Raw genomic sequence first — 14,040 nt, 5'->3', positions numbered from 1 at the left:
TGCTGAGAAGTATTGTCTAGTTTCCAGTATTCCTTGTTTGATTTGATATTTAAACAAGTCGGCATACCGGAAGCTGGGCGCTTCGGGTAAAAGGTTTTGTGTTCATATTATGTGAGGAACTCCCTGTGCATGGTTTTTTACTCGTACATAGCTAACAATGCAAAAGATTCCTTCATTAATTGCTAAACTCATCATAGTTAAATATTTAGCTAATCCTAAATAAACAAACGTAGCCTATCCAAATTGATCTGAGGCATCTTTACGTATTTTACCTTTACCCAGTGGACAAAAGCATGTAAATATGTACCTAAAGTAAATGCCACTGGTACTAACGTGCACACATGACTATCCTAATGGGTACTACGCCCAAACTTAATTAGCACTTACATATACAGACACATGTCTGTCTCCAGTAATTGATACTGATATACAACTACTAGAAAAAACTACTGTTTCTTCTATACTTGATGGTGGCAGTATTTGTTCGTCGTCTTCATTTGGCGGGACTTCCAACTTGGCGACGGTCTGGTCGTTATGCAGTTCATCAAAATACTCAACCCATCGCTCCAATATACCTATTTTGTCGGAAATCAGATTTCCTTCTTTGTCTCGGCAGGATAAGCATCGAGGTGTATAAAGTTTCATCCTGCTGACTTGTTGGTGAAACTTCCGCGCCTGGTGCGGTTGTTTGTTATACCATGCGCATCCCAAAATACTGATGCGATAGTCTTGCTAGCCGACTGTGGCGTCTTTGCACGCTTTGCATTCGGTTTACCACGTGAAATAATGGAACCATGTTTCGTCCATTGTCACATATTGGCGCATAAATTCGGGTTTTTTTTATGGAGGAGGAGCTTCAAACACTGCTGAGAATCGTCAACTCGTTGTTTTTGGTCGATTGTGGGCTTGCGCGGCACCCACTTTGAACATTCATGCACGATATGTCCAACACGTTCTTTTGATATCCTTAGAGCCTCAACTATTTCGACCAACTTCACTTTGCGCTCATCTAAAACTATTTTGTGGACTTTTTTGATGTTTTTAAAATTAACAAAAGTTGCTTCACTCAAAATGCCCTATCTCACAAATTAATAATTTTAATTTGTACACGTGTCTTTTAAAAGTTAGAGTTAACTAAAAATCATATAGAATTGGCACTAGTAGCGTCATCTGTGTGTTAGCCTACGAACTTGTCAGCCCAACCTTTAATCGATAACACATCCAATTTGAATTTAAGCTTTGAGCACTTCATTTCATGACGGTAATTGTGGAATAGAACGCAGGGAGGAGAAATGAAAAGGCCTGAGCACAGTTCGTTCCTTAACTGTCTCCCTTTGGAGGTATTTGGTGTGGGTTCTCGATGCGCATGCCTGACGTTAAAATTTCTAGCACCAAGACATTCGTTTCACAGAGAACTAAAGTTTTCTTAAAGTTGAGGACAATAGATCGCAGTTGTGGTTGCTAGTGGGCTTTGCAATATCTTTCCAACAACTTTCCCTTTCTAGTATTTAGTACTATATAAGGTTGCCCATATTATATCACTTTCTCTATAAATTTACCATATATTTGCGTTCTAATCATAATTTTTTAAGTAAAAGCTGATTACGAATTATATCTTGCATTGAAATTACCAAGCAAGTTATCCTTAATGTAACAACGAGTCCTTCCAGCTTTTATGGGGATGAAAGCCTTGAATTTTTCGATTTCACGTCTTGTTCAATTTCAATATCGATACTTTGGGGACTAGTTTTCTTCAGTCAATCCTAGTCTAATCCTATAATCATAAATTTTTCTAGGAATATTGTCAAGTTTAGTAGGATTCCTATCATTAAGGGGGTCATCCCGTGTGAAGTCCGTTTTTTTTGCCTTTTTTTGAAAAATTATTTTGAAGGACTGGATAAAGATAGAAACGTGATTTTTTCACCATATGTTTATTGATATCTCTAGTATATGTGATAAATTTTTCAGCTTGATTTCGTAGCTAATTTTCGGAATAGGTGCTAATTTATGCACCCATCTCCACAGAAATGTGTTTTTCTGCTGCCACGCTGGAGGGCGCTGTGTTCATCTGAGGGAAAAAAAACTAAACGGCATTTTAATGTGGACAATATTCCACGGTCCGCAAACTAGGATAATCAGAAAATATTAAAAGGTAAATTTTTGGTGGGCTTTCAAACTTAATTTTTTGGATTTTGGTGTTTTTTTACGGCTTTTTTTATGAATAAAAAAAAACGACCCGTCCGATTGCAATTATCCTAGTTTGCGGACCGTAGAAATATGTACTAAAGAAGCCGTGAAAATTTCAAAGAATTTGGTTGGATAGATTTTGAGCTATGGTGGCAGCCGATTTTTAAGATGCAGTTTCGAGAAAAACGCATTTGAAAATTTAAATGTGATTATCAACAGTAAAGCTTTAGCTCACCATTAATCTGCTATACCTGGTCCATAGAGAGCATCCTCCGTTTCTTCAAAAAAGTCTTGTAAGGCCGATTGTTGCTCTCTGGTGTCAATTGTAGCTCTTTTAGCGAGGTCAGTCGATCGTCGTTCGGACCGCCAAATTCGCGCTTCATTACGGCGGTCGGCATAAACCTGACATATGTGACCAACTGAATGAAGGTGTTTAGGAGCGAAAGTTCAGATCAATGCATTTAACGACTCATTGTTATTCTGGGTCTCTGCTCCTAAACATCTGTTCAAGAGATCATCTCGTGACAAATCTTCGTAGATTGGTTTGATGACTGTCTGAACTTCTTCAGTCAAAGGTGCCTTCTCGTGGTGAAAACTATCCAGTTCTCCTTTAGCTTCCGCTTTGCGTCATTTGCACCAACTGTCCTCGCCTGCTGGACAATTTTGATGCTGAGGATTTTCCTCTGTAGAACATTTATGGAAGAAAGTTGCCCAAATTTGCTGGTTCATTCCTTCTATCGAATTTGCGTGTCGACGAATAGCTAGTCCAGAAAATGTAGTGAGGTCCTTATCAGTAAGTTTTCCAGCCCCTTTTCCACCAATGCCTTTGTGATTTTTCTTTGCATTTCTAAGCAGCGTTCCGATTCTTTTCTCGACATGTCCTACGTATTCCTTTTTTACTACTATGTATATTTTATTATTTGCAGAAATTTGCAGAAATACCGGAGAAAACTCCAGCAAAATCCAATATACAATATACAAAACTTGTCGCAATTGGAACATCCATGTGCATGCTTGCTAAAAGTTTCTTTGCTGATGTTGATGCGAAGTCCTTTTTCTCCTCTGATAACTATCGATTCCCATGAAATACTCGTTTTTTAGTGCGAGCATGACGTTGAATGTTAAAGTGATCTCCCTTCGTACGATCCATTTAAAAAAATCACTGAACACACAAACAGCACAATACTTACAACAAAATATAACTGAGTATAACTTGAAAGCCTTTCATTGCTCACTCTAGACTGGATTATCCTTTTTATTCTAAACAGCAAATAAGTTTAGACAATTGATTGGTTTTCCATCTTTTTATATTTATACCTGTCTTCGAATTTATAAGGCTCAGGTAAAAAACTAACAGGTAAAAAAAGATTCGATGCTCTTTCTCATCGAGTACTCTAGCCGCGGCTGAAAACTCCTTACCTGTTTAACCCTGTAATTTCTGAAGGACTCGGAATATCGGAAAATCCCTTTGCCCACATATTCTCCACTATATATAGATACAATTCATGCAAAAAAAAAATCGATTTCTCCAACCCGACACACGGGATGATCCCCTTAATGACCAAGTTGATCAATTTGGCTATTTTGTGTACATTTACTGCAACCCAACTCTTTGAGTAAATATATTACACTAAAATGAATAATAACATGCTTCTAGATGCATATAAATTACCAAATTCGTACAGTTGGAACAGTTGTGCACTCGAATATCCTTACATTAGAAATCGCAAAACCATTCATATCTGAATCGCTGAGATTCCTGTTTTCGATTTTTTTCCTGTTGAAGGATTCAGTAAAGGTACAATGTCCCCAAAAATTTCACTATGGGAGAATTCTTTGTTGTGATAAGGATACGAAAGGATAATTTATCCAAACGAGCAAACTTTTCTCTGAAAGCTCAAATCAAACTTAAAAAGAAAAATACTGCGGTGACGGTGCCAGAATTCCTTATTGTATTGTACAAAGCAGTGACTTGCGAACTTGCAGTGGCCTTTTATTTGTTCGAAGACTGAAATTTTATTTCCTGTCTTTATAACATCTATACGATATTTATGTGGTGTTTTAGTGTCAATTTATTTTGTACACTAGAAATACTTGAAGAAATTTACACAGCATCTATTGCCATAATATTTAGCTGTGATCACTCAAAATAATACATCGGGAATTCAAGCTGCAATGTGATGTACCAGTGTTGCCATATAATTTTCCCTGGCACAAGTCATCTTAATTTTTTTCTTGTTCTCCCAAACTAATTTTGATTGATAACGGAAATATTAGCTATTCGAAATGTTGAAGTTGGCTGGAAGGATTTTGGAAACAAACACAATAGATCGACGTGGAATATGCAAACGAAGAAAGTTGTATTCTCGTGGGGATTAGTGTGAATTTAGTTGAGATTTTTTGTCGTGGCTCCAATATTTAGTTTGATATTGTAACAGGTGTACCTTCTTTGGTGCTGGTAACAAGAATTGTTGCTTCATCTACTGATCTCGTAGTAGTTTTGGTGCAGGGGAAGATCAGATCTCGAACACATTGTTTGACAAATTGCTTTTATTTCCGTATGATTAGTGGATTTCATTGCCTTATTACTAGCAGCGATTGAGATTCTGCAATGTTCTTATTGCGTTCAGCGGTGAAATGAATCTTAGAATACATTTTGTGTTTTGCTTCAGTCTCATAAACTTTCATTTTGCAGAGTAGTATTATGTGAAGGGATAAACGAGAAAAAATACCCATGAAATCTGTGAATTATAATTCTCCTAAATTATTTAATCAATTGTCGGTTTTTTGGGCTGAAAATGGTTTTCAAAATATTTGAAAATATGTATTTGTTTTTCTTTTCCAGAAAGCATTTCCAGTGGAAACAATAAGACATACTAAATATATATTTCAAAGAATCAAACACAATGACAGCTCCAAACGGGACTGCGCAGATAGATCCATCTTTATCGGCTCCGAAATATGGGACATTAATCCCAAATCGAATTTTTGTTGGTGGCATCAGGTAAATAGTTGATCGCGTTACTCTGTTCAACTGTACTAATGATTTGAATGTTTCTTCCCTTATTATAGTAGTGACACCACAGAATCAGAACTCTGCCGAGTATTTTCGGCCTATGGCAATGTCAAATCAACGAAAATTATTGTAGATAGAGCTGGTGTTAGTAAGGGGTACGGCTTTGTAACATTTGAAACGGAGCAAGAAGCTCAGAGGCTACAGAGTGATGTAAGTATAATTTATACATAATAAGTAAATGCATAAGATACGTTTGATAATACATCTTATTAACACGAAATAAATTTTTTTATTCAGGGAATCTTTGCTATACATTTATAATAGCAAATTATAAATGTGTGAGAAATTATCTAAAAATATAAAAACAAATGAAAAATCGCAACATTAAGGGAAGATTAAGTTTTGTTTGTTCAGTTTTAATTTTGAAACTTTGTTCGATGAAGACTTCTGATATGTTTGTTTTATTTTGGATGACATTTGAGGAGTTATGCTCATATGGGCTTGTTACTATTGAAGAGAATCTGAAATCTAGATTGCAAAAACATCAAACGGAAACTTGCAGTGAAGGAACTATGTATCTTAAAAAAAGAGGAAACAAATTAGAAGTGTAGAAATGTTCTGTGCTTTTTGCAATTTAGTGTTAGTGACTCATATTGTATGCAGGGTTTTAGTAACGGTAATTATTACCGTCAAAAAAGACTTAAGATAGCTGGATACACTTTTTTTAGATCGGGGTGTTCGTTAAACTGGTACATTATTAGCTTTTTTTTGGAATGATGCTTAACATATCGGATATCGGAGATGTTAATGCGCCTTATTTTAAGGTTATATTTTCGAGTTCTTCCATTACAAATCAAGACTCGTTAGTTCACACTGCACGCCCATTTGTGTTAATAGGTTTCCACACAAATGTGTTCTGGATGTACCTCTTCTTCTCTATTCCATTGTCCACTCAGAACTTTACAACATTTCTTCTTTTGCACTATAGTCAAGGTGGTTGAAAATCCTTAAATGTAGGTGTCGTACGATTTTCGTCTTTCGACTAGGAAAATACAAGGGCCAGTCAAATATAAACGAGGATTTTTTAATGATTTTTCTGAATACGAAATAAATCCAGAACATTTTTTTCTTTTTCTATACAATCTCCATGTACTCATCATACCGCTTGTTGGCAAGATCATTTTTCTTGTCTCCGAGGAATACATGAGGACTGGCAAGATCATAGTCTTGCACAGTAAGAGCTTTGACCCTATGGTCAGACGTTTCGAGCGGAACAGTTTTTGTAAGCTGAAATAGCCTCTGTTGGCTGCCAACAACCGTGCGCGGATTTCATCATCGTAGCTGTTATCGGTTGTGATTTTCGACCCCGGTCTCAAAGTTGTAATCTCCTCTCTTTATTCTTCCCGTTTGAGCAGTGCGATTTGATGTTGTTGGTTGGTTTTTGGTGCTGACGTTGTCACCATATACTTTCGTCTTGCCTTCATTGATGTGCAGTCCAAGATCTCGCGCCTTTTGCTCGATCTGGATGAAGACAGTTTGTCTCTCCATGTACTGAAGTACATTTTACCCACCGTATTGGAAGTTTCCTGATTCCGTCGTCATAAAAACTTGAAGGCTGAGTTGTTAATCGATTGCGCACAAAGAGTTCAATCTCTATGAGCCCCCAAACCAAACAAATGGTAGTCACGCGGCGACAAATCGGGGCTGTATGGATGTTCCCAGGTGATCCCACTGAATTTCCTTCAATTTGCTTAGTTTTGCACATCGTGTGTTACCGTGCATTGTCGTAAGGAATGACAAATCTGATTAAGGCCCCCATCTTTTGCTTCAAAATTCAGCTTTAGTTTTATCCAGCAATTAACACCTAAAACTGAATTTACTGTTGGGCATTCGTGGAGGAAATCAACTAAAGAAATGCCTTTGGGATCCCAAAACAGGGTGGCAAGAATTGCAGACAAAATCGCTTTTTCGTCTTTATTGCTGCAGCCTCATATGCTGTCGCCATTCTTCGCTCATTTGTCTTGATTCAGACGTGTAGTCGTAAACCCATGTCTCATCACAGGTGACTATACAATTGAGAAAGCTTGCTTCTTCTCCACATAATGAACCAAAAACCTCTAGCGAATTTCTAAATGCACGTTTTTTTGACCAAGGGAAAGAAAACGAGGAACCCATCGTGCTGAGATCTTTGAGAATCCAAGTTCCTTTCTGATGATGGAATGTACGCTACCGTTACTTATTGTTGAAGAAGCAATTTTGTTGACGATTTGGATTATCGATCGATTTTACTCGGACCATATCCGTAACAACCAGTGTGTCGAATTTATTTGGAGGGTGAATTTCGAGTGCTTAATATTACACAACTTTTTTTGTTTTTTTTTTGCACTGAGGTCGAATGTGTTGTCAAACGGTTGCAGGAAACAGGAACGCTTGTTCGATTTAGCTCCTGTATAAGTTATCGTTCCACTGCTGAAACGCTCTTGCTCTCTACGTTGTAATTGAAGTTATCGAACTTGCCTCCCCGATAATTGGACTGCGTCCGCCGCCATAGTCGTGAAATGGGATAAGGAAGCTGATCTGTCCGTCTTACCAATCAAATAATCCCGACTAGTTTTTTCGGTATTTTTGCCCATTGTGGCGAAAGCAATTTCCCAATAAAGTTGTATATTTACGGTGTTCATTTCGCTTACTTTTTTCTTCCTTTGTCACTGAACCTCCCCATAGATGCGAACAGAGAGTGCATTTTTTTCTTGTGATGTGGTCATGGAGGCTATTAAATGAAAGGTTACAATTGGTTAATTTTGAAACGAGGGTCAACCTGCACACGTTATAAGGTGAAAAGTTCTCGTTCTAAGAACCTATCCAAATGAAACAGTCATTTACTGAAGAACTACAATGAAACTCTTTTTTGGCCACTTTCGAGTATAAGCTTTTGTTAAATAATCTTTAACGTGCTATATTATCGCTATCGCCGACTTTCTCGCTAGTTATGTTAATTGAATTCAAATAATATATATTTATGTTATGTCCAATTTAAAGCCGCATTATGAAATATGCGATAGTCAGGGTAGAATTTACCTCCGCTCAATTTTGAGCACCACTTGTTTCTATGTATCTTAAAATATGATGCGGCTATACAATTTGTAATTATTATCCTTGTGAGAAAAGTGTAATGTGTCCTAGTGCTAATATCCATATTGCTTTAATGATTCTGAAATGAGATGGAAAAATAGGTAGTGTCTTAAACCTCAGTGTTAAACAGACTCAAATATGTATGGATTAGCAGATGGTGCATGCGTGGTGTTAGAAATATGAGCGTGAAATGTATGGCGGCGTAACATTTAAAAAAAAACCGAGGAGAGGGTTAATATTCTTTCTGGTACAGGATCTGTTGATAGTTTATCTACTTGACATTTTCGAATTACAGTTTTTTCCCGGAAAATTTTATCAATGAGCGCCTGAATTTTGTGAAATGTTTAGAAGTAATATTCCTTGAATTGCAAGTTTCCGAAATATTTTTTGATACTACCCAAATGAAAGTATTCCTCAAATGTACATTAATATCAGATGATGGAATTTTGTTAATGACAAGAGATTATGTTCTGCACTCACGCTGCAAGGTTTTCCTTTTTCATTCAACTTTTTCAAAATTTTTCTTGTAGACAGACCTGCAAATTTTTTCATTATATATACTTTTTGATCAGTGTACATATTACAATACGGTATGGCTTCGTTACTATAAAACACATATCGCATCCTTGGCCCCTTTTTTTACACATTTAGCTAATGCATATCTGTTCTTCATGGAAGTTTCCTAGATTGAAATTCTTCATTCTATCTTTATAAAAAATATTTATAGTAATGAGGATATACTTTCGATTTTATTAGAGCCAATTTTCTAGATACCAAGTTCGTTCAGTTATTGTCCAGCGCACAGAAATTTCTGAGTGATTGAAGTTTTTTACATTATAAGAATTGATTCGTTGAATTTTGTTCACGGCGTTCTTTTAGTTTTCGAATTTTGTTACAATTTTACTGATGGAAAAACCAATATACTGCCTTTTTACAATTGTTTTACTTCATATATTTGACACCACTCTTTGTATAATGCATTGTAAGTTACTTTTCAAAATAAAATATAATTGGCTTTCATTTTTGCACAGGGCGAATGTGTTGTCCTGAGGGACAGGAAGTTGAATATAGCTCCCGCTATAAAGAAACAGGTACGTGTGTTTTGGTTGGATTTCGTTTTTGTGACCTAATTAACAATCCTTTTTTGTTGATTAGACTATCTGTGCGACAAATGGTGCAGTATATTATGCCGCTACTCCTCCGGCTCCTATAAGCAACATGCCTATTGATCAATTCGCAGCTGTTTACCCACCAGGTAAGTGAGAATTTACTGTTTTTATCATGAAATTGCTAGCCTTGCATACGCAGGATGAATATACTTGCTATGTAATCTATGTGTTAGCATGTTTTCCTCTACACAGTGAGACTTCTACAGATTAATTGACTCTCAGATATCAATAGAAACAAATAAGCCATGCTAGTTAGTAAAAGATTACAGGTATAATAGTAGGCGTCAACAAAATGGAAACAACCTATTGATATGAAATGGTTATAAACGGAAACATATCGTTTTAGTTTTTTAATCATTTATGTATCAATATCAATTATATTTATATGTAAATGAGGCTTTGTGATAACGCCAAATTCAGATATATATATTGGTACATTGAAAAAGTGGTATTCAATATACGTACTTTGTATGTATTGAGTCCTAATCAGCTAGATTCAGATTCTCCATTATTCAAATGGAAACCAACCTAATTGGGTCCCAGTACTAAACGGACGAGCCGAAACAGGCAGATCAGCACTTTTGACCTCACGCTCCAGTCGGCACCACTTGCTGAGGCTAAAGTCTCGCTCATATGTAAGCATTTGTTCTCGGGTAGAATACTGCCTTCGGGCGAACCACAAACACTGGGTTGTGTGCCTAGGTTGAGGTGGAAGGAGCGTCCGAGGCATTATCGGCTAGGGGCAAACTGGAGCGGTAGCGGTACTGGATCCACCTCCAACCACTATTCCGGAATGCGCAGAAGACAGATTGGGTAACATACAAAGTAGAACTGAACCGCCCGAGTTATGATCAATGGGCGGGCGCATCAAATCCATTGTTGAAATTGGGAAAATAATGCCGATGACCATAATTATCATGAGAGAAACTTCTGGAAGAGAGCTGTCTATTCAATACGCCAAAGAAGAGTAGAGCACCATGGTGGAATTCCGATTTGGCAAACCGGAGGAATCTGATTTAGCCGTTGGCAGAAAGATATAAAGGAGAGCATACGATACGCTGAACATCATGGAGCCGCTTTTGCAAAGAGACTAAGTCTCTTGGGGTAACCTCAAAATTTGAGGGTTATCTATGTTTACAGAGCGGGAGGTACACAGGGAGTAAATCATTTCCTTGAAATGCATTTCCCAAGACTCTGGCATGTAAAGTAGTATCACTGGAGTGAGTAAAATGGGCATTTACTTTGTTCCCATTATTCCTGCTCTAATAATAGAGGGAATGGAAGCCCTAGAGCTGCACTTTCAGAATATATATTATAGATGCCTATCGCACGCTTATTCAAATCAAATGGAGCGATGTAAAGGTGGTATTTATTGCCAAACCAGGGAATCCCACTTACATGAACGGAAAAAGCTTTCGGCCAATTAGACGAATTTCCTTTCTACACGCTACTCACCTTATCAGGGGCGAAAAACCCTCCTGTTACAAACAGTCGGAGGTATTTAGAAGTATATCGCGACTACAAGCTAACGTCCGAATACCATACCCAGGAATAATATAGGAATCCTACGACCTCCGAAGCTATCCTAGCTCGAGCCAACATCATTGGCAAGTGTAAAGGCGGCCAATCATATTGTTACCGTCCATTTGGAAATTCCTTGGCAGGAGTATCCGATTTCCAGTTTCGCCTTTAAAAAGGCATGCTCGCAATCGTCAAAAGAGAACAAGTAGGAAAACTGGAAGCTTCTCAGGTATGAAAGGTTTTGTATATTTCTTCTATAAAAACATTTGAGCGAAAATTTGTCTCATTAGTACCTAGAACGTAATGTATGCATATATTATGCGAAAATATCCGCTTTCGCGTGATACTGATATTCAAAGTCTTGAATTTGCACTAAAGCGGCAATTTTGATCTATTATAACTTTATTATTAATAGTGTGATTTCCACCAAACTTGGCAGGATTTTATATTGCTGCATTTCAGTCTACGATGAACCTAAGGGAGTTTCGCTGTTAATTACTAAAGATTATAGTATTATTATTAACTTTATTTGAACAGATATCGGTATGGAGGGCATTTCGGAGCCTAGGCACTATAGTGGCAGCCTGTTGATTTTTTCAGATAATTGGGTTGGGTAGTTTCTGAGAATGGGTCCGTGAAAGGAATGATTACTTTCCGAGTCCCGAAAAAGAATACGAGGCAGACCGTGTCTGAGATGGAGCAAGACAGCTTTCAGGGAGGGAGGGGTGTCGAATTGGTAGACCTCGGCGCCAAACCGGGGTGTCTTGAGTTCCTTATTATGGCAGGCCCAGACAGAAGACCGGTTATTGCACCATTGATGATGATGATTTCATATAAGCGCACCATCCTGATTTTTTTTGGGTTGAGTAGTTTCCGAAAATGTGCACATTTTAACTCCTTACTCGCGCACTTTACAATTCACGTCAAATTCAGATTCTGAAAGTACTAATCGAGACCTTTGATGTGGGGTATCACATGACTATATCTGGAAAAACAATTTTTACATGCATCCTTTGCATGAATGGGGAGCCTCCTTTTAAACTATTATGTCACACGGTATGCGTGGGATTTCATAGTTTCCATATGTTCACGAAATTTCGTTCGGATTGATTTGGCCGTTTTGGTGAAAAATGCGGGTGACAGACAGAGAAACAATGAATTGATTTTAATTAGATTTTGTTTGACACAAAGCTTTAAAAATTGTCGATAAATAACCACGAGTCTTTTGGGATTATAGACCTAATCATTTTCACCGACGAATCAGTCATGGAAAACTGATCGGAAATCCGGTTAGGGAACTGTCCCGATCCCTCGGAAAAATGTCGACCACATTCCAGGTGAAGATATATGCCATCATTGGAAGCAGAAAACTATTTGTGACGAAAATGGCGGGGTCGTACCATTCGTGTCTGCTCCGTCAGTAGTCAGGCAGCGTTAACAGCACTAAACAGCATCGGCATATCAAGCCAGTTGGTGTAGGATTGCCACCAGTTGCTGCTGATGTGTGGGTACCAGGGCAATCAAACATCGTCGTTAATAATGAGCAAGTTGACAGACTGGTTCGCCAAGGGTCCACAATGGAGGGGCCAAAATCAGCTTTTGGCATCCACTGTCAAGTCTACTTTGAAAGGTGAAATATTGCAAGGATTTAAGCAGCCTAATGGAGAAATTTGAAGTCCTGCCGGCAGAAAGAACCCAGGGGCGGTAGAACGGCATTTTTCTTGTTCTTAGGAGGAGAAACCACATTAAGAGATTAGAATGTTTTTTTATTGTATAGATCGTTAACTTAGCTATTCCAGAATACGCTGCAAAAATTAAAAGCGATATTGGCATTCCTTTCGATTTTATTAGCTCGAGCACCTAGGAGGTAATTGCTTTATATAATAATTTTGTAGAGCTATGCAAATAGCGTATTTTTAAATACTTGGCGTCAGTCCCTTGTACAAGTGCATTTTCAATAGTTGTAACGTTCGTAATTAAGAGTGGGGAAGGACTTTTCAAGTAATTTTCTTTCAACTGCGTGTTTCTCAATGATTTTTTTCATATTTGCGGGAATTCTAACTCAAAAAGGAAACAAACCGATCATTATGAAATTTGGAGGTATGATTCTTCACAAAGTTACGAAGAAAATGCGCCAACATTTGAGTAAAGTATTATTTCAAGTATACATAATTAGCAAAAAAATGGTGTAGACTGAAATATTTTTTTGAACATCTTCCAAATTTTTAATTTTCACCGGCATTGAGGTTCATATTCTTATGATATAAGTTAGTAATGCAAAATTGGAGTCGCCATACTTCCCGCAGTTGGAGAACTCTGGTTGGCTCAAGTTATTCAAAAAAATCTCAAAGGTTGTCGGAGAAATATGATTAATGTCCAAATTTGATTGAATTTCAATTAATTTTTCGTAAAAGAAGAAAGGGATTGACTTCCGGTAGACTGATGGTAAACAAAAGGAGTGAGGGCTAGGAGCTGCGGTTCCCCTCACTAAACTAAACTAAAACTAAACTTCGTTGATCTGTCAGTTTGAGAGTTTCATGGGTTTGTTCCTGCCGTTGTATAGATCTCCCGTCCAGTGAAGGTTAGTCACTTCAACAAATGTGGGTTATCTCTGGGGTAAGAGAATCTGCTTATTGGTTTGTTGCAGAGAGTATGCAAGGCATATAGGCGATTTCATTTCCAAGTTATTTTGCTAGTACGAGAGTAACGTCCGAATTAATCTTACAGCAGGTGTGCCAACAATATACCCACCTTCAATGCCGTACCAGCCGTTTTATCAATACTACAGTGTGCCAATGGTAAGGTTTTCATTTAGAATTGTTTCTTGAAATTATTCCTCTTTCGTTGCAGAATGTTCCCACCATTTGGCCTCAGAACTATCAAGGTAATTAAGTTTACTTGGCAATATGTTACGTGTGTACACACAGGATATGATTGTGCCGATTGTTTTTCATTTTGTTTCAACAGACATACGTTCGTTAAAGCAAGTTTCTTTTGATTTTTAAATTTGAACTT

At 37.5% G+C, this 14,040-nt stretch overlaps 1 protein-coding gene across 19 annotated transcripts in view; it reads left to right on the top strand.

Moving 5' to 3' along the window:
• Window positions 1-14,040, top strand: part of LOC119649039 (protein boule) — a 32,225-nt gene that overhangs the window by 5,954 nt on the left and 12,231 nt on the right. For 9 of the 19 annotated variants that reach the window (XR_005249086.1, XM_038050999.1, XM_038051009.1 and 6 more), the window contains exons 2-7: window positions 5,033-5,191; window positions 5,260-5,413; window positions 9,367-9,426; window positions 9,491-9,590; window positions 13,753-13,823; window positions 13,876-13,909. Coding sequence is in view for 11 of the 19 variants with exons in the window: in XM_038050999.1 (XP_037906927.1) it covers window positions 5,094-5,191; window positions 5,260-5,413; window positions 9,367-9,426; window positions 9,491-9,590; window positions 13,753-13,823; window positions 13,876-13,909 (517 nt within the window). In the remaining 8 variants the exon portion in view is untranslated. Of the gene's footprint in view, window positions 1-5,032; window positions 5,192-5,259; window positions 5,414-9,366; window positions 9,427-9,490; window positions 9,591-13,752; window positions 13,824-13,875; window positions 14,009-14,040 lie in introns of all 19 variants that reach the window. The other 10 variants (XR_005249085.1, XR_005249084.1, XR_005249081.1 and 7 more) reach the window with 3 other exon arrangements.

This window comes from Hermetia illucens, chromosome 2, assembly GCF_905115235.1.
Source record: "Hermetia illucens chromosome 2, iHerIll2.2.curated.20191125, whole genome shotgun sequence".
NCBI classification, from domain to species: domain Eukaryota; kingdom Metazoa; phylum Arthropoda; class Insecta; order Diptera; family Stratiomyidae; genus Hermetia; species Hermetia illucens.
This window is presented reverse-complemented; position numbering and strand designations above follow the sequence as displayed.